Source organism: Abramis brama (genome assembly GCF_963993115.1).
Source record: "Abramis brama genome assembly, chromosome: 22".
In the NCBI taxonomy this organism is placed as follows: domain Eukaryota; kingdom Metazoa; phylum Chordata; class Actinopteri; order Cypriniformes; family Leuciscidae; genus Abramis; species Abramis brama.
The window spans coordinates 12,115,976-12,141,065 of NC_139984.1; the positions used below are offsets into that span (position 1 = coordinate 12,115,976).

Below are 25,090 nucleotides of genomic sequence, written 5' to 3' on the forward strand. Positions count from 1 at the left end.
TTCACGAGCAGTGTATGTCTCTACAGAAATTATTCTCATTTACATTATAGTTCATGGCAATTTGACTGCATACAACAGTACATTTGTCAAGTGGATGCTGCACACTGGTGGGGGTTGAGGAGCGATTCCCTGATATGATTGGTAAGCACTTTGGGTGTCCAGTAGTACATGAAAGCCCTATATAAATGCCCCATTTATGAATGCCCCCATTCTGCAGGGAATTATTCCTAGTGCATTGAAGGGAAGAATGTAGTAAGCAATTCTAAGCCAGATGTGTGAATTTTCCAGATGTGACAAAGCTGTTCTAACAATGAGACATTGAAACACTTGTTGTTTTAATGGCACACACTTTGTTTGTGGTAACAAAACAAGTTTGTTTTATGAGTGATCAATTTACAGAATGAAGTACAGGCACTTCATAACAAAAACTACACTTATAGTTCTATCGTTAACATTTCAGAGGAAAAATTGAATGGCTCTTGATAGCCTCCCAGGAAGTAACATGCAGAGTGATTGCAACTGAGTGTTGTTCACATATCCCAGACAACAATGGAAGAGCAGTGAACAATTTAGCTAAAGTTCTGCATGAACAGGTAGGCAAGGCAGGACAGGACAGGGCAAGGCAAGGCAAGGCAAGGCAAGGCAAGGCAATTTATTTATATAGCACATTTTATACACAATTAAAAATGCTTTACATAGAAACGGAATTTACAGATATATTTTGTTAACAGATGCATAAGAACAATAAAAGTAGAGAATAAAAATTATTAAATAAAACAGCTATAAAAAGAATTAAAAGAATAAAAAAGAGGATACATGTAGCAGATAAAGTGCAATCAGTCGGACGTACACAGTGCTCATTCAGTAAATGCACAGCTAAACAGATGTGTTTTGATTCTGGATTTGAATGTGACTACTGAAGCTAGAGTGCTTATCTGCAATGATCCTCCATGGAGAAAGGTGCCATCAGAATTAGTTTTATGTGTTTGACCTTGCAAAGCTGGCATTGGGAGTGAGAGTATGATTTCGGCAGGTGCTGTTAAAAATGATAGTGATTTTATGTGTGTCACTCCATACAGTATATGGTTATTATTTATGTTGTTAATTTGTAAAAGAAACAAAGGTTTTCATACTTTGCTTCGTTTTTTTTCTTTCTTTTTGAACACTCAGGTTTTTGAACACTTTTTTTTTTTCAGCCATATCTAATCAACAGCTATATTCCATAGTTTACCTGCCAAAAAAAAACAAAACAAAAAACATAACCTGTTTAAACAGGTTGTTTTTTTTGTTGTTTTTGTTGTTGTTTTTTTGGCAGGTAAACTATGGATATAGCTGTTGATTAAGGAATAATTATTTATTCATTTATATTCATATATTATTTATTCATTTACTCTCTCTCACACACACACACACACACACACACACACACAGTGGGAACAGAAAGTAACATGGTAACACAAGAACCAAAATCACAAAATAAAGCAGGGAAAAACAGTCATATATTAATAAAGAGTACTAACAAACACTTAATCCAGACAGGAATTACAGGTGTGGAAAACCACAGTCGGAGTCGATGAACGTCATGCGCGAGCACGCGAAGGGGAGACAGATTCTGGCAGGGAGACGAAATAGACAACACCTCAAACTCACGCCATTGGTTGAGCGCTAACTCAAATACTTTTTCGTCCTGATATAAGAATGATTTTCCAGGAGAGTTCATTCATTGTGTGATCGCAGGTCGAAAGGATGACAGCTCGAGTGTACTGCGCCGTGTTATTGTGTCTGTCTGGATGCTGGAGCTCAACAGAAGCTGCTCCAGGACGAAACATCACAGGAGGTGAGAACATCCATGTAACTTCATACGCAGCCCGAATATATGCATTAAACAAGTGCCTTACAAAATATGGCATCTCAGCACATTACAATTCTCAAACATACAGAGTACAGACGTCCAGTTAAAGATGAACTTTGTACATCAGTTTAAATAATTCCTTTATAGGTATGTAAATATATAGCCTATATTTTTATATACGTAAGTTGTGTTTTATCTATTACTTTTTATATCTATTACTCTTTATATACATTTTCCACTGTACAAGGAAAACACTCATAGATATTCTTTTTTACAGTAAAACAAGTATATTAATATTATATGGTTAAAAAAACGTTACCAGATTTGTTTGCCATCAATCAGATTTTGATCAATCCTCCTACAAAAAAAAAAAAAAAAGTTTAGAAAAATGCAAAAGTTTCGTTTTTTTTTTTTTAGGTTTTTTTTTTGTGTGTGTGTGGATTAAAATGCTTAAAATTAATTTTGACTGATACAAAATTGGTTACAACTCTTGTTTCACACTTTTTTATCCGACATTAATTGACACAGTTTAGGAATAAAGTAGATTTATAGATTTCTTTGAAGCAGATATATTATATTATATTATACTACATGGCTGTTGAATGCTTGAATCTGATTGGTTGATGAAGATTCTAAGGTGTGTAGTTATTTTCAGGGAAATGCACAGCTAAAGTAGATCCTCAACAGCGCCCCCTTGAATGGGGTCCGAAAACTTGGTCCATATATCAAACACGCTTGCATGAATTAATATGAATCTCGGTACACATATAGATCTCATCGGGCCGAGCAACTTCCACACTCTGTTATTAGCTCCACCCAACAGGAAGTCAGCTATTATGGGTTGTTTGAAAAACGCATCCTCTGGAATTTGAAATACTTCTCCTAGAGAATTCATCCGATCGCCACCAAAGTCGGTGAGCATGAAGACAAGACATTGAGGATGATAAATTGCGGACAGATTTTTGATATCTCGAACGGTTGGCCGTGGCGAGGAAATTAATTTATGGTGAATAAGGGACACAGGAAGTGTTTTATAACTTCAGCATACATTAACTGATCTTGATGAAACTTCAGCAGTGTGTTCGTTGTAAGAGGCCGATCTCATGGATGAGTCGAATGAACCTCATTGGTTGTTCTGAAGTTGAACGAAAGTCTTATGAGTTTTGGAACAACATGAGGGTGACTTATTGATGACAGAATTTAAATTTTTTGGAGAACTAACCCTCCAAGTAAATTATGTTATGTTTACCTTGAAGGTCGTCCCAAGACCCAGTGTGAGCAGCAAAGAGACAGTCTTCAGAGTGGAAACGGTGGTGTTATTCCGATCGGAGGCTTCATCCCTCAGTGTGATGAGGAGGGTCAGTACAGGCCTCAGCAGTGCCACGGGTCCACAGGTTACTGTTGGTGTGTGGACAGTAGGGGGCAGGAGAGAGCGGGAACCCAAACTCCACCTGGAACCCCGAGTATAAACTGTGATGAGCCTGGTAAGCATGTCTACCTGAACTTGAAGTTTTTTGTAGAAAATTGTCATAGTCCTCTCTCAATAGGTCACATGTCCTATTTTAAATAACTATTTCTAATGTGTTTTACTAATTAATTGTCTTGGGATCTGATATAGAGAGGTAGCAAATGCTTTTTTGTTTTTTGGGGTCAGTTTTAAAGTTCTTAAAATAAGTCTCTTCTGCTCACGAAGGCTGCATTTATTTGATCAAAAATACAGTAAAAACTGTAATATTGTTAAATATTACTACAATTTAAAATAACTGTTTTATGTTATTAGGGCCCAAGCCCTGAAAGGGTGAAGGCCCTTTTGTTTTCCTTAGGATTATTAGGGCCCAAGCCCTGAAAGGGCTGGCACGTAGTGTTTGTTTAATGTCTTGTAGCTGAGGAACCTGTTTGACACAGTCTAGAGCAGCTAGTTCTAGACGATGAGCCACACACCAGATTGAGACAAGGGACAAGCACAAACGCTGAAGTCTGGCGGTCACTCCGTTGTTCACACCCAGCATAACGGCAGCACCATCACACCCAAAGCCAACCAGATGTTTTTTCAGATCCTCCTCACCCACTCCAACTTTCAACAGTCCAGCCAGAATGGCATCCAAAATGCCCTGGCTATGGGCATGGTCCAGGGCAACAATCTGGATAAGCTGGTTCACTGGTTTGCCATTCTGGAGGTAGATGCAATAGATGCAATAGATTAGCTCCTGGTCCTTCACTGATCGGTCAACTGAAGAGTCAGACACGATAGAAAAGAACCTGGCTGATTGCAACTCTTCCTGAAGCTCCTCAATGAAAGTCATACCGATGGCTGTGATGAACATGCGGCATGCCTGGTCATTGCTATATGTATTGCCGAGGTCCAAGCCGTTGGTGTGATGAAGAGCCACTAGCTTGGGGAACATGGTGAAGGCCGCCTCCTCTTTGGCAATGAAGTAGGCTATGTTGAAGAGTTTCACCATCTTTTCCTGTATTGCTGCATCCATTCTGTCAAAAAGTGCCACCAGTGCTCCTCTTTCTGGGTGAGCTCTTGCTTGTAGGGCATCATCAGCTAATTTGTGTGCAATCGTGGCTGCATGCTCTTTGATGCTCCTCACTCTTTTTGTCCAGTTACCCCATGGAACAGGGCATTCCCCATGGCCTTAGCTGGGCAGCTCCTGCATGTTTTGCAGTACATCAGTTGTGCAGGTTCATCATATTCAATGAACGAATAGCACTTTTTCCATTCAGGAAGAAATTATTTTCTGTTCTGTTGCATAGCCAGAGCTTCCTTGTTTCTGTAAAGAAGAAGAAAATTAATTGATTTGCCTCGGCCCCCCCTAACTATGCACGGCTTCAGGCCAATTTTCACGTCATAGCTCATGCAGGCAGGCTTCAGGCCTATAATGGGTTTAGTTCAATTATAATGCATTAATTTAGAATTTCTCTAAAATTTCCAAACCCACATACTTCCGGAGAAAACATCTATTAACCTGTTAATATGAATGATTTTTAAGTTTGAACATGCAATACAGATACAGATTTAACTACTGTGAAAAAATATTTTCAAATTAAATAAATATTTGCGATGTCATTAAGCCATGTGATAGATGTACCGCGAAACAAGTCTCCGGGTGAGTAGCCAGCCAGTGATAGTAACTATAGTAACAGCATGAGAAGACGCGCTCCGTTGTAGTCAGCGCTTGGTCGGTTAATTTTGGCATTTTCTAAGTAAGTTACCCTAATAGGCTAGTAATAAATGAACACACATACAAAAATGTCTTTCGTCCCGTAGGCGTCCTGGAGAATATTTCTGTTCATCCTAAACACATTTTCTATCGTCTCCAGGACGATAGGACGCCGTTAGTTTCGAGCCCTGGTTTGGCCGTGGTGAGGAAATGAATTTATGGCGAGAAAATCAAACAGGAAGTGTGTTATAACTTCTGCATACATTAACTGATCTTGATGAAACTTCGGCAGTGTGTTCGTTGTATGAGGCCGATCACATGGATGTGACTATTGTGAGTCAAAGTTATAGCGCCACCAACTGGCAGCAGGAAGTTACTATTAATTGTTAACCATAGAACATTTGAAAAGTAACTGACACTACTGGAACTTCAAACGGGATGGGTTCTATGGTCAGATGAAACAAAAACATTAGCTTTTTTGGCAGTAAACACTTAAGATGGGTTTGGTGCACACAGGGATAAAAAAGTACCCCATGTGTAAAATGAAATACTCTGCTGTATCTTTAATGCTGTGGGCCTAATTTTCTGCCAGAGGTCCTGGACATCTTGTTCAGATACATGGCATCACGGATTCGATCAAAAACCAACAGATAAAAAATCGAAACCTGACAGCCTGTGCTAGAAATCTTATAACGGAGAACAGGATGGAGAGATTCTGTATGGAGGAATGGTCTCTGATCTCTTGTCAGGTGTTCTCCAAACTCATCAGGCATTATAGGAGAAAACTCAGAGCTGTTATCTTGGAAAAAAGAGGTTGCAAAAAGTATTTAATAAAAGGGGGCAAACAATTTTTCCCAACGTGTTTTGGAGAAAAACATTTATTTCATAATGTGATTTTCCCACCACTTTCAATTATTTTACTTCAATGAAAGGTTAGATTTTTGCACATTTTTAAATTAAAATATCAAAAGGATTAAAAATGCAGATTTTATTTTTTACAGCCATATTTGATCATATTTACCAAGGGGGCAAACACTTTTTCACACCACTGTAGGTACAACTTCCAAAAATATATTTTTTTTCTACAGTGAAAAATGTATTCAACATTCAGTGATATGGCTTTTCTGTAATGTGTCTGTATAACAGTAAAGCCAGGAGTGTGTCCAAGGACAAACTATGAAGAAATAAGGTGTATCATGAAGGGTAAAGAGTTGTGTGCCGATGACAGTGAGTGTCCCAAAAAAGAGAAATGCTGCAGCACTGCATGCGGTGGACGTCAGTGTACGGCTCCAGTTACAGGTATTATATTATATTATATTATATTATATTATATTATATTATATTATATTATATTATATTATATTATATTATATTATATTATATAGTGCTGTCAATCGATTAAAAAAAAGTAACTAATTAATCACACATTTTTTCTGTAATTAATCGCGATTAATCGCACCTAACATTCAAGTACTTTATGTATTTTTATATTGTAATAATTTCACACTTAATCTCCAAATTAATGTAGAAACAACATAGAGACAGTAGCCAATGTTTGAAACATTTGTTTCATCTTTTTATTAAAATAAGCCATTAATTTAAGCCATTAATTATAGGCATTCAGCATTAGAGTATAATTGAAATCTATCAAATTTAAAGTAGTTCCAGGCAGGTCTTGACCACATTATGTTGATGTCCATATCATTTCACCAAATAATTTCAGTTATTTTAAAGGTCCTTACAGCAACAACAGCAAAAACACCAAAACCCACGACGAATTAAACATTTTAAAGTAGAAACACTGAAATAGTTCTGAAATAGTTAACTTTGACAACACTAATTATATTATATTATATTATATTATATTATATTATATTATATTATATTATATTATATTATATTATATTATATTATATTATATTATGGGGCAGTTGAATGCTTGAATCTGATTGGTTGACAAAGATTCTAAGGTGTGCAGTTATTTTCAGGGAAACGCACGGCTAAAGTAGTTCCAGGCAGGTCTACAACTTCCAAAAATAATTTTTTCTACAGTGAAAAAGACATTCAGCATTCAGTGATATGGCTTCTCTGTCATGTGTCTGTATAACAGTAAAGCCAGGAGTGTGTCCAAGCACCAAATATGAAGCAGCAAAGTGTGCCCAGATACGTCCCAGGTCGTGTGCCGATGACAGTGACTGTTCCAACGATCTGAAATGCTGCAGCAATGGATGTGGATTTCAAATGTGTATGGCTCCAGTTACAGGTATTTTTATATTATATTATGTGCGGTCAATCGATAAAAAATATTAACTAATTAATTGCACCTGACATTCAAGTACTTTTATTTATTGTAATTTCACATTTAATCTCCAAATAATGTGAAAACAGTGAAAAATTCATTCAACATTCAGTGATTTGGCTTCTCTGTCATGTTTCTGTATAACAGTAAAGCCAGGAGTGTGTCCAAGAACAAACTTTGAAGAAATAAGGTGTAAGAGGAAGGGTGAAGAGTTGTGTGCCAATGACAGTGAGTGCCCCAAAAAGGAGAAATGCTGCAGCACTGCATGCGGTGGACGTCAGTGTACGGCTCCAGTTACAGGTATTATATTATATTATATTATATTATATTATATTATATTATATTATATTATATTATATTATATTATATTATATAGTGCTGTCAATCGATAAATATATATTTATATATCTTTATATATTGTAATAATTTCACATTTAATCTCCAAATTAATGTAGAAACAACATAAAGACAGTATTTAAACTTTTGTTTAATGGCATCTTTTTATAAGAAAAAATATAAATTTTAGCCATTAATTATAGGCATTCAGCATTAGAGTATAATTGAAATCTATCAATTTTAACATTTATTAGGCTTTAAAAATATAACAACTTTTAATTTAAGTGAACTTTAAACAATCTTCACATAAACCCATTATAATGAATGTCACATTTACCAGCCCTTCAATATATCAGAGCTCAATTTTTTATATTGGCCCAGTCAGACCAGTTTAAATTTGTACGTTTCCTACTAAACTGCACAAAAAGTTATTGTTTTCATTGTTTTTGACCCATGTAAACTGTTAAACAGTGCTTTAAGATTTTCAGGTCTAACAGGTAGAATATACAGAAATTGAATAAAGTTATCAAACACTGTCTTAACTGCATAAATTATAAATTCAGTATAGATTAATCCTTATTAAAGCTACAAAAGTTATTCAGTCAAGAACAGTGAAAGATTTTCTCTCTTTTGTTCTTTAACTAATGTTAATGACAGACATTAAGCAGCAGGTTTGTTAGGCTGCTGTCACTTTAAGTACTGCCAGTACCGCACTGTGTTCTCTTTTGTGTCTTATCCTGCTGAAATGTTTTAAAAGCATTTGCATGAATGAGAGCGTGATCATGTATTGTAACGCAAGCCAAAGAATGATGGGGGAAAAATGGATGCTGCGTTAATTGCATTAAATATTTTTAACGCATTGAACTGAAAATATTAATCGCATGCGTTAGTTTTGACAGCCCTAATTATATTATATTATATTATATTATATTATATTATATTATATTATATTATATTATATTATATTATATTATATTTAGTGCTGTCAATCAATTAAAAAAATTAACTAGATTAATCACACATTCTTTGTGTGATTAATCACGATTAATCGCAATTAAAAACAAGTTTTTAATATATTTTATAATGTTATTATAAAGTTATTATCCAAATTAATGTAGAAGCAACGTCAAGTCAAGTCAAGACAAGTCACATTTATTTATATAGCGCTTTTTACAATACAGACTGTTTCAAAGCAGCTTTACAGAGATAACAGGAAAATAATGCAAAAATAAATTGTTTCCGGAAGAAAATATCATCACAGTCCAGCTTAAATAAAGTCCAGTGATGTTTCATTTTTGTTTTAAAAAAGTTATTAATTTAGTTCATTTATCTATATATATATATATATATAGATATATAGTTGCTCTGGAGTAAACCATGATGTCATCGTCCATCTCAGTTCAGTTCTTGTATAATAGTGTCAGTGCAGGCAGATCAATATTATTGTTGAATATTAAATTACATTTTTAAATTTAATGTCCCCAACTAAGCAAGCCAAGCCAATGGCAACAAAGGTGAAAAGGTGACAAAGGCGAAAAGGGTGACAGTATAAAGACACTATATTTTAAACACTTGTTTTAATGGCATATTTTTATGAATGAAGGCCAGTATCACTGATACTAATTCTGCTACTGATTTTTAGATGATGTCTCCTCCAATTTTAAATATTAATTATAACCATTCAACATTACAATGTATTAAAAGCTATAATTCTTTTTAAACATTTATTAGGATTAACAAATATAACACATTTTAATTTAAGTGAACTTAAAACAATCCTCACATAATCCCATAATAAATATAAGCTAAGGCTGAACAATAAAGTACAACAACAAATATCATATTTTCCTGTCTAACAGGTAAGAAATATACAGAAATTGAATAAAGTTATCAAACAGTCGGCACTGCATAAATTATAAATTAAATATAGATTAATCCTTATTAAAGCTACAAAAGTTCTTTAGTCGAGAGCAGAGAGTAATTTTCTCTGTTACCTTTGTTCTTTGATTAACTTTAATGACACACAGCATCAGTGGCTGCTGTCACTTTAAGACCAGCCGCTGCCGAATATGATGCGGATCTCACACGCGTCTCATTTTCTCACAACTCTACGTTCATTTAAGACTTTATTTAACTCATTAAAGATTGCTCTTATGAGGATACTGGAAAAAAATGACATTTTGGCACAAATGTGTGTTACTGTTCATTCAAGCGTGAAAGAACTCGATTCTGGTGCGATGTCTGTGCGCTCGATACTGGCGCGCGTCTTCCTGTGCGTTGTGTGTCACATAGACAGGACATTCACGGGCAGCGCGTTCTCGTTTGTCTTATCACGCTTGAATGGTTAAAAAGCATTGGATGAATACGAGCGTAATCATATAAAGGTCGAGTGAGGTCGTATGAATTCGTACAAATTATCCACCTCGTAGAATTTGTACGTTTTCCCGTGAGATCGGGTTGGTTAAATATTATATAGCCTTAAACTGGACTAAAATGAATCGCATGTGTTAACGCGTTAACTTTGACAACACTAATTATATTATATTATATTATATTATATTATATTATATTATATTATATTATATTATATTATATTATATTATATTATATTATTATACTATGGGGCAGTTGAATGCTTGAATCTGACTGGTTGACAAAGATTCTAAGGTGTGCAGTTATTTTCAGGGAAACGCACGACAAGTAGTTCCAGGCAGGTCTACAACTTCCAAAAATCTTTTCTTCTACAGTGAAAAATTCATTCAGCATTCAGTGATATGGCTTCTCTGTCATGTGTCTGTATCAAAGTGTCAAAGCCAGGAGTATGTCCTACTACGGGCAGGGGCGCCATTAAGAGTTTAAAGGGGGGCATGAAAGAAAGAATTTTGGGGCCCTTCTTCCAGTTGAATGCGTTTTCAGGGAAACACATGGCTAAAGTAGATCCAGGCAGATCTAGACCACATTATGTCCATAACACTTTGCCAAATGATTTCAGTTATTTCAAAGGTCCTTACAACCTACAACATCAAAAGAACCAAAAACCCCAGTGAAAAAGACATTCAGCATTCAGTGATTTGGCTTCTCTGTCATGTGTCTGTATAACAGTAAAGCCAGGAGTGTGTCCAAGCACAAAATATGAAGCAGCAAAGTGTGCCCAGATACGTCCCAGGTCGTGTGCCGATGACAGTGACTGTTCCAACGATCTGAAATGCTGCAGCAATGGATGTGGATTTCAAATGTGTATGGCTCCAGTTACAGGTATTTTTATATTATATTATTTGTGGTCAATCGATAAAAAATATTAACTAAGTACTTTTATATATTGTAATTTCACATTCATAACCTCCAAATAATGTAGAAACAACATAAAGACAGTAGCCAATATTTTAAACATTTGTTTAATGGCATCTTTTTATTAAAAAAAGCCATTAATTATAGGCATTCAGCATTACAGTATAATTGAAATCTATCAAATATAAAGTAGTACCGATTTTTTTTCAAATTGCATTCAGCATTCAGTGATATGGCTTCTCTGTCATGTGTCTGTATAACAGTAAAGCCAGGAGTGTGTCCAAACACAAAATCTGAATTAGCAAAGTGTGCCCAGATGGGTAAAGAGTTGTGTGCCGATGACAGTGAGTGTCCCAAAAAGGAGAAATGCTGCCGCACTATGTGTAGTGGACTTCAGTGTATGGCTCCAGTTACAGGTATTATATTACATTACATTACATTACATTACATTACATTGTATTGGATTGTATTATATTATAATATATAGTGCTGTCAATCGATAAATATATATATATATATATATATATATATATATATATATATATATATATATATATTTTTTTTTTTTTATTTTTTTTTTTTATATTGTAATAATTTCACATTTAATCTCCAAATTAATGTAGAAACAACATAAAGACAGCTCAGATTTTTACTTGCCCTGGTAGACTGCACAAAAGGTTATTGTAACATAAATGATATAGTAAATATATCCTTATTAAAGTTACAAAAGTTATTCAGTCAAGAACAGTGAATGATTTTCTCTTTCTCTTTAGTTCTTTAATTAACATTAATGACAGACATCACAGCAGCAGGTTTGTTAGGCTGCTGTCACTTTTAAGATCTGACGCACATGATGCATCACAACTCTTTATGTTCATTTAAGACTTCACTGAACTCATTTAAGACTGTGTTTGCGAGGGTACTTTACAAAACGGCCATTTTGACAGCACTGTCAAAGGCGCTGTTTGAAGCAGCTTTCTGTGCACACGATTGTGTGTGTGTCACACAGACAGGAGATGCCATGCGCCAGTACCGCATTGCGTTCTCTTTTGTGTTTTATCACGTAGTGATAGTAGATTAGTTTAAAAGCATTTGCATGAATAAGAGTGTGATCATATGTTGTAAAGCTAGCCAAAGGATGATGGTAAAAAAAATGGATGCTGCATTAAAATAAAAATATTAATGTTATTGTTAATATAGTTAGTATAGTTAATTTTGCCACCCCTAATATATTATATTATATTATATTATATTATATTATATTATATTATATTATATTATTACGGGACTGTTGAATGATTGAATCTGATTGGTTGACGAAGATTCTAAGGTGTGTAATTATTTTCAGGGCTAAAGTAGTTCCAGGCAAGTCTTGACCGCATTACGTACATGTCTAAATCACTTTGCCAAATAATTTCAGTTATTTCAAAGGTCCTTACAGCAACAACAGCAAAAGAACTAAAACCCACGACAAATAAAACATGACATTTTAAAGTAGAAAGACTGAAATAGTTATTTCTTGTAAAACTTATTCCAACAACATATAGGCACAACTTTTTTTTACAGAGAAAAAAATCATTCAGCATTCAGTGATATGGCTTGTCATGTGTCTGTATAACAGTAAAGCCAGGAGAGTGTCCAATCACAAAATATGAAGCAGGAAAGTGTCCCCTGATACGTTTCGTGTCGTGTGCCGATGACAGTGACTGTGCCACCAATATGAAATGCTGCAGCAATGGATGTGGACGTCAGTGTATGGCTCCAGCATATTATAAAGGTAAAGGTATATTATATTATTAGTTTGTTATATTGTCTGTCAAATGTACCTCAATTCAGCCTATAGCACTGTTTCAGGCACAGGGTGGCTTTACAAAATTAATAAAGATGATGAATAATACATAGAACGTAATTCACTCAGTAAGTAAAACTAGCTATTCATGCCTTGAGTGTTTTGTGCTGTACATCTGATGTTTAATTCCACTAAATGGCCAGACTAAATCTGAATCTCTATCCATACAGGCTAGATGCCTAACTGAAGGGAATCCAGTGTGTGCCGAATACTGTTCCCATGATGGTCAGTGCCCTGCTGGACAGAAATGCTGCTCAACACCTGTGATCATGCATGCAGTGAAACTGCTGATTTAACCACCGGAAAGGGTTGTGAGAATGATTTTGCATAATACATACTTCTTTTTGAATTCTTTTTCTTAAATCATTTCAGTGCTTCATTTTTTTTCTTGCAAGCTTATCATTTGTATGCTTTCGAAAACAAAATGTACCAACACATTAGTGTGTTGAAATAATGGAAGCATATGGACATGCAAGACGGCTAACTAAATATAATAACCCCATGACCTAAGTAACAGGCTGAAGTAATAAAAAAAATGAATTTGCTTTGCCGGGTGTGTTTCTGAATTGCACATATGTAGAACTAATCATATTAGAGAAAGATGGTGTAATGAGTCATGTTACCTTTGTCATGTACCTATCCTATATTAATTGTTGTGTAGTTTTTGCCGGTGGGATTCTCTGTGATTGATATGTCCTCCCGGCCGTGAATAAAGCATATTCAAAGGCATTGTTTGGAGTCTGTCTGATCACTGCTGGGTCTCAGGCTAGACACTAGAGATCTTATTTTCATTCCCAAGAGATAGTGCTGAAGTGGAACAAGTGGAGAGACGTCTAGTAGTGTACAAATTTGTAGGTGTCTAGAAGTAGACGCCAGGTTAACTTAAGTTCAGGTGGGGAATTTCTACCACTATACGTATAGGCCTATATATTATTGATTTTGTGTAGCTCTGGCAGCTACAAATCCCTCTTGTCCAAAATCCAATTCATAACCATACTTTGAACATCAGTCTCTTCTGGCTTGGACTGTATCATGTTGCACAGCAGTTTCACATTCATTCTGGAGAGACAAATTGCTTCCTGCTGGAAATGTTTTGTATTGTGCCTAGTTAGGACACTGTGTACACTGACATACTTGTGTCTGTAGGGCCAGGCAAAAATAGGTAAGCGGATGTACTACTTGGATAGTTTGATTTGATCAGTGGAACCAGTGAGTTACTACAAATCTGTTTAACTACATTACCTGCATATGTGTATAACAAACTACCATGCCATATACTGTACATACACATGCATTCTTCCTCAAAATCCCTTATGGCATGAACAAAAAACGTTCTCAACACGTTATGGGTTTCCAGTTAATTTATTATGGGAAAGTTAACCAATGTTAAAGAGCTGCTTCAGAATTTGAATTCAATAACACACAGTCTGGAAGTCATTATGTGGTCAGCCCACAGGCAAATGCACAAAAATAAAGGCAAAACACTAAAAAACAGTCCAGTCCTTCAAAACAACACATATTTGAATATCAGTGCATTACAGAAAGTGGAAAATACTTGACACATTCTTAGACATCAATTTTCAGTAGTTGGATTGTAGTGTCTGTTTCTGTTACACTTGGTTACGCTCTCAAAGAGGTGGCGTAAACTGAGACGACTTAACATCACGCTCTTCCATGTATATTTATCCCAGATGCTCGAACCATGCAGTTCCTGTGAGAAACGTTCACGTTCAAACTATGGTTTTCTAAAAACACTGCAGAAAAAAAGTCTTTGCTTATGTGACTGGACAAAAAAAGTGGCTAATCTTTGTTTGTGACTCACAAAACAAAACATAAAAAGGTGGCTAATCCATCTGTCTTGGAAGCTCATTTGTTCAACAAAAGTTCAGAACAGTCACTTGGCATCGAGTCCTTCCAGGGATGAAAAGCATCTTTAAACTCCAGCAGATGCCATTTTAGAGTCATGATTCTCTCAGCTGCCTAATATGGACATTTCAGGCATCAGACCTGCTCTCGGCAGTTAGGTCAGCAGTGGCACTCCCCTTATGCGACAAACGAGGTTGGCCAATCGTTTGGCCAGCGGTGGACTCGGTTCATCCACCTGGAACATGCAAGGTGGTCAGCAAGTTGTAAAAGGAGCCGTACCCCACCGTGACCACCGTGCAGGTGAGGCAGATGACGTTGTAGGGCATGCTGAAGTCAGGCGTGGGTAGATTTACCAGCAGGGGTTCGGTGTACACTCGAACAAAGTAGCTTGATTCTTCTTTGACTGGGACACTGGAAGTCAGAGGTGAAAATGTTATGAAGAACCAAAACAAATAAGGCACACTTGTTTACTATTAACACCAAGGCCAGTTTATTACAAACTGCTAAACAACGGTTGGTCTTGTGTGAAGTTAGTGTTCATTGCAACCATACTTGGCACAAGGGCACTGACCACAGAGGACCTGCAATAACATTTATGGCACATCAGTCATATATAGGGAGTGGCAGACAAGATGAGTAACAAACTCTTACAACAATAATGACATTTTAGCATATATATTTGAATTACAAATGTATGTTTCAAAATACTTGATAAGCAAGAGTCTTACCCAACGTAGAAGCCGTGGTTGGGATCAGGGGTGTACTCAGTCCATTTGAGCAGGGCCCTTTCAAACTGTACCGTGACCTCTGTCATCGAGTGAGGCGGTAACTGGATCAGCATCTCCAGTAGATGAGGACGATGGCGGTCTTTAGCGGGCTGGTAATGAATGTAACCTAAAGGACAAGGAACGTCTCGGTTACGTATGTAACCCTCGTTCCCTGAGTAGGGAACGGAGACGTTATGTCGGTGACGACGAATGGGGTTTCGCTTATATAAGGAAGTACGCCGGCAACATGCAGATATGTTTCTTCGCTGAGGAGTCGAGACTGAACTCAGGCGATCCCAGCGGTACAGCGGAAGTGGCAGGGAGACGTAACGTAACTTACGTAACCGAGACGTTCCCTTTCGTGGTCACTCCGAGTTACGTCGGTGACGACGAATGGGGTTCCCAGTCTAATCACGCCACCTCGGCTGTCTTCCAGTGCCCTGCGTAAGTCTGAGCTCCCTGTCGTGAGACTAGCACGGACGAAGGGGGACTTGGAATACACATATGACCCCGAGGGGCTGCATATGGAGTATCACTGGGGTGTCCAGCCGCAGGTGGAATATTTCAACCCCAGGGGTGGCAAGGTGGCTTGCCAAGGGAAAGACACATGCTCAGAGAGGCTTACAGTGGAAATACACATGTGGGTGTCGCCCAGAAGGGGAACCATGCACATGGAGGCACCTAGCCAAGCGCGAAAGCTGCCGGTGGCATAACTCTGGCGTTAACGTCGACAGTGCTGGAGAAGACTCAGGGCTTATTAGGCTCACCTGAGGAAAATATCACACGTATCCCGTCCGTGGAGAGGAATGGTGAGCAAGCGAAGACACCTGAGCAGAATCTAGTACCGGCTAGTTGAAGCGAGTACATGAGAAGAAACTGGCTCCACTCGGAGATTATAGAATCTCGCGAATGTGTTAGGTGTTGCCCAGCCTGCAGCTCTACAAATGTCTGTTAGCGAGGCGCCATGCGCTAGAGCCCGAGAGGATGCCACACAGGGGGTATGGTCGACCTTGCTGCTGGTATGCCAAAGCAATGGCGTCCACTATCCAGTGAGACAACCTTTGCTTGGAGAGAGCCTTTCCCTTCAGCTTCCCACCATAATAGAAAAAGAGCTGGTCTGAGGTCCTGAAACACTGTGTTCTGTCTACGTAAGCACGGAGGGCGTGTACTGGACAGAGCAGTGCCAAGGTTGGGTCTGCCTCCTCCAAGGGCAGCGCTTGTGGGAACCTTGGGCACATATCCAGGCCGGGGTCTCAGGATCACGTGAGAGTTAGCCAGCCCAAATTCCAGGCACGCTTCGTCAACCGAAAATGCCTGCAGGTCCCCTACCTTCTTGATGGGGGCCAATGCAACCAGGAGCGCTGTCTTAATTGACAGGAACTTAAGCTCCACTGATTGCAGAGGCTCAAAGGGAGCACTCTGCAGGGCAGTTAAAACCACTGAGAGGTCCCAAGAGGGTACAAGGGGAGGACGAGGAGGATTCAGTCTCCTCGCTCCCCTCAGGAACCTGATGATCAGGTCGTGCTTTCCCAGAGACTTACCATCAATTGCGTCGTGATGTGCGGCAATGGCGGCAACATACACTTTGAGGGTGGAGGGAGACAGCCTTCGCTCCAACCCTTCTTTCAGGAAGGAAACCAGAAAGGTCTGGTTGTGCCAATACGGGGCAACCTAAATGACCTGCTCCTCGTCCTCCCTGATCTTGTGCAAGGTCTGTGCAAGAAGGCTCACTGGGGGAAACGCATACTTGCGTAGGCCCCACGGCCAGCTGTGCGCCAGTGCATCCGTGCCGAGCGTGCCCTCGGTCAGGGAATAAAACAGGTCGCAATGGGACAGATCTACCTGTGCGTCCCCGAACTGATCCCAAATCAGCTGAACCGTCTGGGGATGGAGTCTCCATTCTCCAGGGAGAGGCTGAAGCCGAGACAGCTCGTCGGCCGCAAGGTTCAGGTCTCCCGGGATATAAATGGCTCCAAGCGACCTCAGATGCTTCTGACTCCATATGAGGAGGTGGCGAGCGAGTTGCGACATACGGCGGTAATGTAGACCACCTTGATGGTTGATGTATGCTACTGTCGCGGTATTGTCTGATCGGATTAGTACGTGCTGACCCCTGAGCAACGCACTGAAGCGGTGCAAGGCGAGATGTACAGCCAGCAACTCAAGGCAATTGACATGCCAAAGGCGCTGGGGCAGGGCCGGCCCTGACCAATTTGCTGCCCTAGGCAAGATTTTACCTGGTGCCCCATGCATCACAACCCATTTCACCCCGTCATTGTGTTCATGATTATTTAGCATATATATATATATATATATATATATATATATACACACATTACAGCCTAAACACAAATAGCAAGAGCATTACATCTAGCATTCAAGTCAAGTCACCTTTATTTATATAGCGCTTTTTATAATACAGATTATTTCAAGGCAGCTTTACAGTGATAACAGCAAAATAACGCAAAAAAATTTGCTTCTTGAAAAAAAAAGCCATATATCCCCCCCAAACCTGCACAAAGAGTAAAACATTAATTAAAAAAGTGATAGTAGGCATAAATGTGTCTAAAAAACTGACATGATTGTTACAAAATCACACTGGCTGCGTCCGAAACCGCATACTCAATGAGTAGGTACTTAATTTCAATAAGTACTTACTTAAAGGTGCATTGCGCAAGTCTCTGAGTTTTTGCAGAACTATGCCCCCTCTGGCGACAAGCGAAACTGCAACCAGAGGTGTGCACGCTCATGGACCACACGCACACGCACGCTTGCACGAGCACGAGCTGTTCATAACCAAAGGAGCATCAGCCGCACAAATCTTTTGTTTACAGTCACACTTTGTTAGGATGCAGAGTGGCACTGACCCAGGGACGCTTCAGGTGGCGCCATGATACAATCCTGGCGAAACTGGCCGAGATCCTGGAGGGCTGTAGGGTGGCAGCAAACCAGTCACCGGCAACAAAAGAGCATGCCCTGACAGGATTTGTAAAGCCCGGTGGTATACATCTATTTTCTGAGAAGAAGGGCAGCATGCTCGCACCTGGTAAAGAGTGGCAGATGCTGGCAGATCTTAGGAAACAGCTGGTCTTTCCAAAAGAGATCATGACTACCGCTCTCCGACCAGACATAGTCATGTGGTCTACAGCGGCGAAGCGAGCCCTCCTCATTGAGTTAACCATCCCCTGGGAGGAGAATATGGCAGCAGCCCACGAAAGGAAGCGCCAGAAGTACGCCGAGTTAGCAGCAGAGTGTAAAGATGCTGGCTGGAAAGCAACTGTTCACCCTGTGGAGATTGGCTGTCGAGGTTTCGTGGGCAAAGCAGCAGTCCAGCTGCTACACGGAGTGGGCGTAACAGGCTCAAGGCTGAGGAAAGCCACGGGGGTGCTGGGAGAGGAAGCAGAGAAAGGGAGCTACTGGCTTTGGTTGAGGAGGAAAGAAATGGGGTGGGGATCATCACCCCAGTGAAGGCAGCTGCAGGGGGTGGTGGGGAGACGTCCCCAGCATGCCACCGGCCCCCCCGCCTGGAGATGTACTGGTCATAGGGGCGAAACATCTATGAACGGCGGTGTCCAGCTGATGACCCTGCAGCTGTCCCAATGGCACCGGAGGAGGTCCGACAGGCTGGAAAGCCAGAGCAGGTAATGCCACCTCACCTGTACAACAAACTGAAATGTCTTCAGAGGTAATAAAGTTATAAATCTGCAAGTCATTTTAAATATGTGAAAGGAAAGGCATTTGAGTAAATTACACACTTATGTGTGAGGGGAAAACGGGGGTAGTAGAAAACTTCGGTTTTTGTTTCCATCTATCTCCATGTTGAACTGTTTTATGTGTTTACTGTATCCACTTATGATTGTATTATTATGGAAACACGTTCATGAACAATATAAGTTATTACTTTGTTATTACTTTGTAAAAGCTCAAAATAATAATCATACCATACACAGTTGGTCAACAAAGTACACTCAAATGTCTCAAGGTAATATTCATAGATTATTACATCATTTGTTGTCATAGATTTGCCATATCAGACATTAGAGACTGGGCTACGTTATATCTTACCGTTTTATCAAGAAAAAAGCCAACTGAGGATCCCGTTTGAGCCCTAGAGCAGACCGGAGATTCCAACGAACAGTATTTAAATCGTTTTTACCTTTTGTACACAGCCACGTCCAAGTGATCTGAGGGCGCGGGCGCTTCCTAGTGTGTGCAGACCGGAGATCTCTCCATTTGTTGAAAGCCTTCCCGATGTTGACTCTCGTCTTATTCCGACGCCTGTGGCACTAGACAAAAGTTTTCTTTTCTTTGTCTTACGTGGAGTTTGCGTTGGGGTTTGGAATGAACTACAAGCCGGTCTCTTTGAATCCATCTTTTACTTTTGTCGAAAGTTGACTAAAGTTTTGTCGCTCGAGTTGTCTTCGCTGATACGGAGAATGGCGGCGTCGTATTTGTTGTTCTGTGTGTGTGGGTGTGTGTGAGTGGGCGTTACCGCTCGTTTCAGCTGATCAGCGCGCCAGCTGATCTCATTCCCCGCACCAGCTGCTGCCTATTTACTCACGTATAAATTCTCATCGCACTCTCCTCTCTTTGTCAGATCGTTGTTTGATGTCTCCAGTGTTTTTGTATCCAGTCCAGTCGGAGTTTCAGTTCGTGCCCTTGTTTCCTGTTCCGTTTTCAACTGGTTTTCGTTTTCATCTGGATTCTTCACTGTTTCATCACCTCTTCACTTCTGCACCAGCATCTGACCATCTAGTCCCTGCGTTGCCTGCCTGCCTGCGATTATTGTTCTACCTCTACTACTTTCAATAAAAGAGATTACTTGCATTCTTGCTTCCTGTTTATTGATCGTGACAGAACGATCTGACCTTCTTCATGGAAGCAGCGAGTAACCCAGCCAGTTTGGATGAGTTCATCAACTCCAGCATTCGGCGCATGGACAGTCAGGAAAAGGGTCTGACGGAGACAGCACGGGCTGTTCAGGCATTGGTGACGCAGGTGTCCGAGCTCACCCAGCAAATCCAACATATTGACTGGGAAGGCAGCACTTTGGGGAACGGCGGTGTGCGAGAATCAAGACCCTTGCTGCGCCTCGTTCCAGACACTCACCGCCGAAATGAGAAGAGTTTTCGACAGAGCGGTTGCCGGGAGAGAGGCGGCTCGGATGCTCGCGGAACTCAAACAAGGAGAGAGGTCGGTGTCGGAGTACTCTATCGACTTCAGGACCCTGGCGGCAGAGTGTCAGTGGAACGAGGAGGCGCAGTGGGACATGTTCCTGCATGGGCTGGCTGACCGCGTTCAAAGAGAGATCTACGCCCTGGACCTTCCCACTTCGTTCAACGGACTGGTAGATCTTGCTCTTCGAGTAGATGCACGATTGTCAAGAGTCGAGCGACAGAGCTTGCCCAGCCGTGGATTAAGAGGTATTGAACATCAGCGGTCCAGCGGTGGGGACGCGGTCAGCCCCGTCGACGATCACGAGCCCATGCAGGTCGGTCGAGCTCGGCTTTCCCGGGAGGAGAAGGAAAGGCGGAGATCCCAGGGACTATGCCTGTATTGCGGCGTGGCGGGACATTACGCCTATAACTGTCCGGTAAAAGGCCAAGCCCGGCAGTAAGTATGAGGCTACTGTCGGGTGGGATCTCCGCTGAGAAGACCTCATCAACATCTACACTCCTCCCGGTAAGACTAATATGGTCAGTCCACAATCACGACTGTCACGCACTGGTGGATTCAGGGGCCGAAGGTAATTTCATGGACCATTCATTTGCACTCAAGTTTCAAGTTCCCATCCAACCACTCACTCGCAAGATTGCTGTTCATGCACTCAACGGCCAGGACTTACCCACCATTGCACTCATCACCGGACCCATCACACTCATCACATCAGGCAATCACACCGAGACACTTTCATTTTACATACTGGACTCACCTCTCGCACCTGTTGTTCTCGGACATCCCTGGCTCATCGATCACAACCCCAAAATAGACTGGCAGCAAAAATCAGTGTTGGAGTAGAGCAGTAAATGTCACAAGTCCTGTCTTGTGTCTGCCTGTTCGTCTGTTTCTGTCCCTGTGTTTCAGGAGGAGGCAGTGGATTTGTCTAACGTGCCCGCGGAGTACCTAGACCTGAAGGAGGTGTTCAGTAAGTCTCGTGCTGCTTTTCTTCCTCCGCATCGTCCCTATGACTGTGCCATAGATTTATTGCCAGGTAAGTCTCCGCCTAAAGGCAAGTTATATTCACTTTCTGTCCCAGAAAGGGAGGCTATGGAGAAATATATTTCTGATTCTCTAGCAACGGGGTTCATCCGCCCTTCCTCTTCTCCAGCGGGGGCGGGGTTCTTTTTTGTGGGGAAGAAGGACGGATCTCTGCGACCTTGTATTGATTACCGGGGGCTGAACAGCATCACGGTAAAGAATACTTACCCTTTACCATTGATGTCTTCAGCTTTCGAGAGGTTGCAGGGAGCGTCTATCTTCACTAAATTGGACTTACGTAATGCTTATCATTTGGTCCGCATCAGGAAGGGGGATGAGTGGAAGACTGCTTTTAACACCCCCAGGGGGCACTTTGAATACTTGGTCATGCCTTTTGGGTTGTCCAACTCCCCAGCAGTCTTCCAGGCACTCGTCAACGACGTGCTGCGAGATATGGTCGACCAGTTCATATATGTCTACCTGGATGACATATTGATAGTTTCATCTTCTCTCCAGGAACATGTGCAGCACGTCCGACGAGTGCTTCAGAGGTTGCTAGAGAATGGGCTTTTTGTCAAGGCGGAGAAATGCGTTTTTCATGCACAGTCTGTTCCTTTCCTAGGATACATTGTGTCGTCTGAGGGAATACGTATGAATCCTGAGAAAGTTAGGGTTGTGGTGGAATGGCCAAATCCAGATTCCCGTAAGGCCCTACAGAGGTTTCTGGGGTTCGCCAATTTCTACCAGCGGTTTATTCGCAACTTCAGCCAACTAGCCTCACCTCTGACTGCCTTGACCTCCCCCAGAACTACGTTCAGGTGGTCAGACGCAGCTGAAGCTTTGTTTTTATTGTGAGTATACACAAAAATAATACACATTTAACAGAATCGATTGATGTATGAATCTTGTTTGTAATATCAAAGTCAACAGAGCAAAATTAATTTCTTTTTAACTGATAAGAAAAAAAGCGAGCTGGTATCGCCGGCGATACCGCCAACCCCAGGGGGTTAAGCATGTATGGGTTAGAAAAACGGGTATTTTTAACATGAAATGTTGCGCAATGCACCTAAACAATTAAATAAAGCATTAATTAAATAATTATATTGTATTTACTGACAACAATGAGAAATATTAATAAATTAGTAAAAGAATGAATGAAAGTCACCATCACACAATAAACAAATGCAAGTCAACACATGAAACAAAGCTTTATTCAAACTACAATCATGCATGTAGGCTACAGGTGCTGAACCCCACATCCTTCTGCCATCTCAACACAGCGGTTCCCATTCTGCGGCTTTATTCTGATGAATCAGCTGACCGCCCGAGGTGAGCCGTGCCTTCATGCCTGAGATTGTTGCGTGATGTGTTGTGCTTCACAATCTGTGGCAATAAGGGCAGGTGGAGTGATTGAGGGACTCATCCATGGCACCATCTCCAGGATTCAGCTCTGGGCTCCTCATCCTCAGTGCTCACACCAGCCTGCTGACATTTCAGATCCTACAAAAATGCACAAACATAACACAAAAGCAGTCATTTTAACCGCACAATGTCATTTGATTTCAGTATTATTTAGAAGACAAAAACGCTTTTCACAAATGCCGCCATCATCTTTCCTTGCAGGTCCTGCTACACCACAAAAGCTGTGCGGCAAATGCACAGAAATCAAGAATCAGAAAAGTGCTGTAATAGCTCTGTTTGAAATTACGATAATTAAAATAAACTACAACTTAAGATTTAAATAGTTGTTATTCATTTCTGTAGTATACTCACTCAAAGCCTTCATGAGCCACTCTCCACCGGATAAACACACATCTGTTCATCTGTCCCTGTAACATCCAGACAAGATTCACGTTACCTCTGAGATTTATGAGCTCAACACTACATTTACATGTTGAGGTTGTTTTAACTTTTTATCCAACATAAATGTTCCTCAATTTATCAACAGTAATGGACAAATAAAATAGATAACTTATGTTTATTACTTTATAGATTTGTTCTACATAATAGCACACATTCATCACTCAGATGTCTATTTCATGTTGTGATGTGCTCTTCTGCAATACTTACTGAAGATTTTCCTGTCAGATGTAAATAGACATTTAAAATAAGCGTCTTTAAGATGTATATGGTTTATGTAAATCCACATTAACTTACGTGTCCTTACTGGAGCTCCCCTGTTAGCTAACGTTATACATAATAAAACGTGATTTTACAGCAAAATCACAACTATAATATACGAAAATCTGGCCGGAAGCAGTAAGCCATCCGGGAACTTCTCGCCTACTCTTTTATGAATACTGATGTTTCGAACGTACTGCTTCCTTCACGTACTGTTTTCGCCTACTATATAGTAGGAAAGTAGGCATATTCAAACGCACTTAAGTCCGAATCTCGCGATAATTAGTACGTCACCCAGGTAATTCTCGCCTTCTCTTTTGGATTCGTACATACTCTTTCGCTCGCCTACTCTTTTTCCCATACTAAATAGTAGGGAAGTATGCGGTTTCGGACGCAGCCACTGTCTGCGGCCTCTGGAGAACAACAGCTAGCATAAAGTTTAAGGTAAAAATAACTGCCATTAAATTATAGTATCTTACTATTATGCAATAAACTCCTCATTTATTACATCACTTTACCTCTGTCTTTATCCCCTCTTATCCTCTTCTCTTCTTTTTGACACTGTATCTATTGCAGACTTATAATGTGTCATGTAAATTCGGCCATCCGTCACAATCAGGTAACTTTCACCGTGTCTAGACCTGCCGCGAGCTGCCAGGCCCGTTTCTACAGGGGTGCTTTAGTGTGTTAAGCGCCCTCAAACAAAAGCAATGCTGTCTACATTGGATGCAGCGAGAGGCGACGCTACACAACAAATTACCAACAACTGATCGCGCGTGCGCGCTTTGTTTCTGACGCACTGTGCTTAAGCACTCGATGGGCGGGGGAAGATTGATGTGCTGGATCGTAGTCGGAGGACTTAGTTAAGTTTTTGTGGAGTTTTTTTTTTGCTTTTATTTGGTAGTATTTAGAATTTATGGTTTTAAAATAGTATTAGTAAAAAAAGAATAAAAAAAAAAAAAAGAAAATCACTCGTTCACTCATTTTGGCGCCCCTATGGATGAGTGGCGCCCCTAGCATTTGCCTATTCCGCCTATGCCGCGGGCCGGCCCTGCGCTGGGGTCCTGTCCAGGAGCATGGCGCCCTAGCCCGTGGTGGAGGCATCTGTTGATACAACAACATGCCGGGAAACTTGTTCTAAGGGCACACTGGCCCGTAGAAAACTGAGATTCGTCCACGGGGTGAAGGTCTGACGGCAGGCTGGAGTCACTGGGACTCGGAGCGTGCCGTGTTGCCATGCCCACCTCGGGACTCGATCGCGAAGCCAAAGCTGAAGTGGTCTCAAATGAAGCAATCCGAGCAGCGTTACTGCGGCTGCGGATGCCATATGCCCCAGGAGCCTCTGAA

General features: G+C 40.5%; 2 protein-coding genes across 2 annotated transcripts; one reads left to right on the forward strand and one right to left on the reverse strand.

Moving 5' to 3' along the window:
- The first annotated feature begins 524 nt into the window (after window positions 1-524).
- On the forward strand, window positions 525-13,517 carry LOC311072764 (uncharacterized protein). The gene is made up of 10 exons (XM_084097992.1): window positions 525-593; window positions 1,738-1,837; window positions 3,109-3,336; window positions 6,166-6,318; window positions 7,130-7,282; window positions 7,466-7,618; window positions 10,757-10,909; window positions 11,206-11,358; window positions 12,564-12,719; window positions 12,962-13,517. Exons 2-10 carry the CDS (start codon window positions 1,747-1,749, stop codon window positions 12,964-12,966), a joined length of 1,245 nt encoding a protein of 414 aa, XP_083954118.1. The 5' UTR covers window positions 525-593; window positions 1,738-1,746; the 3' UTR covers window positions 12,967-13,517.
- Window positions 13,518-14,143: 626 nt separating this feature from the next.
- Window positions 14,144-18,316, reverse strand: LOC311073162 (GPI transamidase component PIG-T-like; the record flags this gene model as incomplete). Its single annotated transcript, XM_084098644.1, has 4 exons — window positions 14,144-15,068; window positions 15,155-15,238; window positions 15,386-15,551; window positions 18,292-18,316. 4 exons carry the CDS (start codon window positions 18,314-18,316, stop codon window positions 14,885-14,887), a joined length of 459 nt encoding a protein of 152 aa, XP_083954770.1. The 3' UTR covers window positions 14,144-14,884.
- Window positions 18,317-25,090: the final 6,774 nt, after the last annotated feature.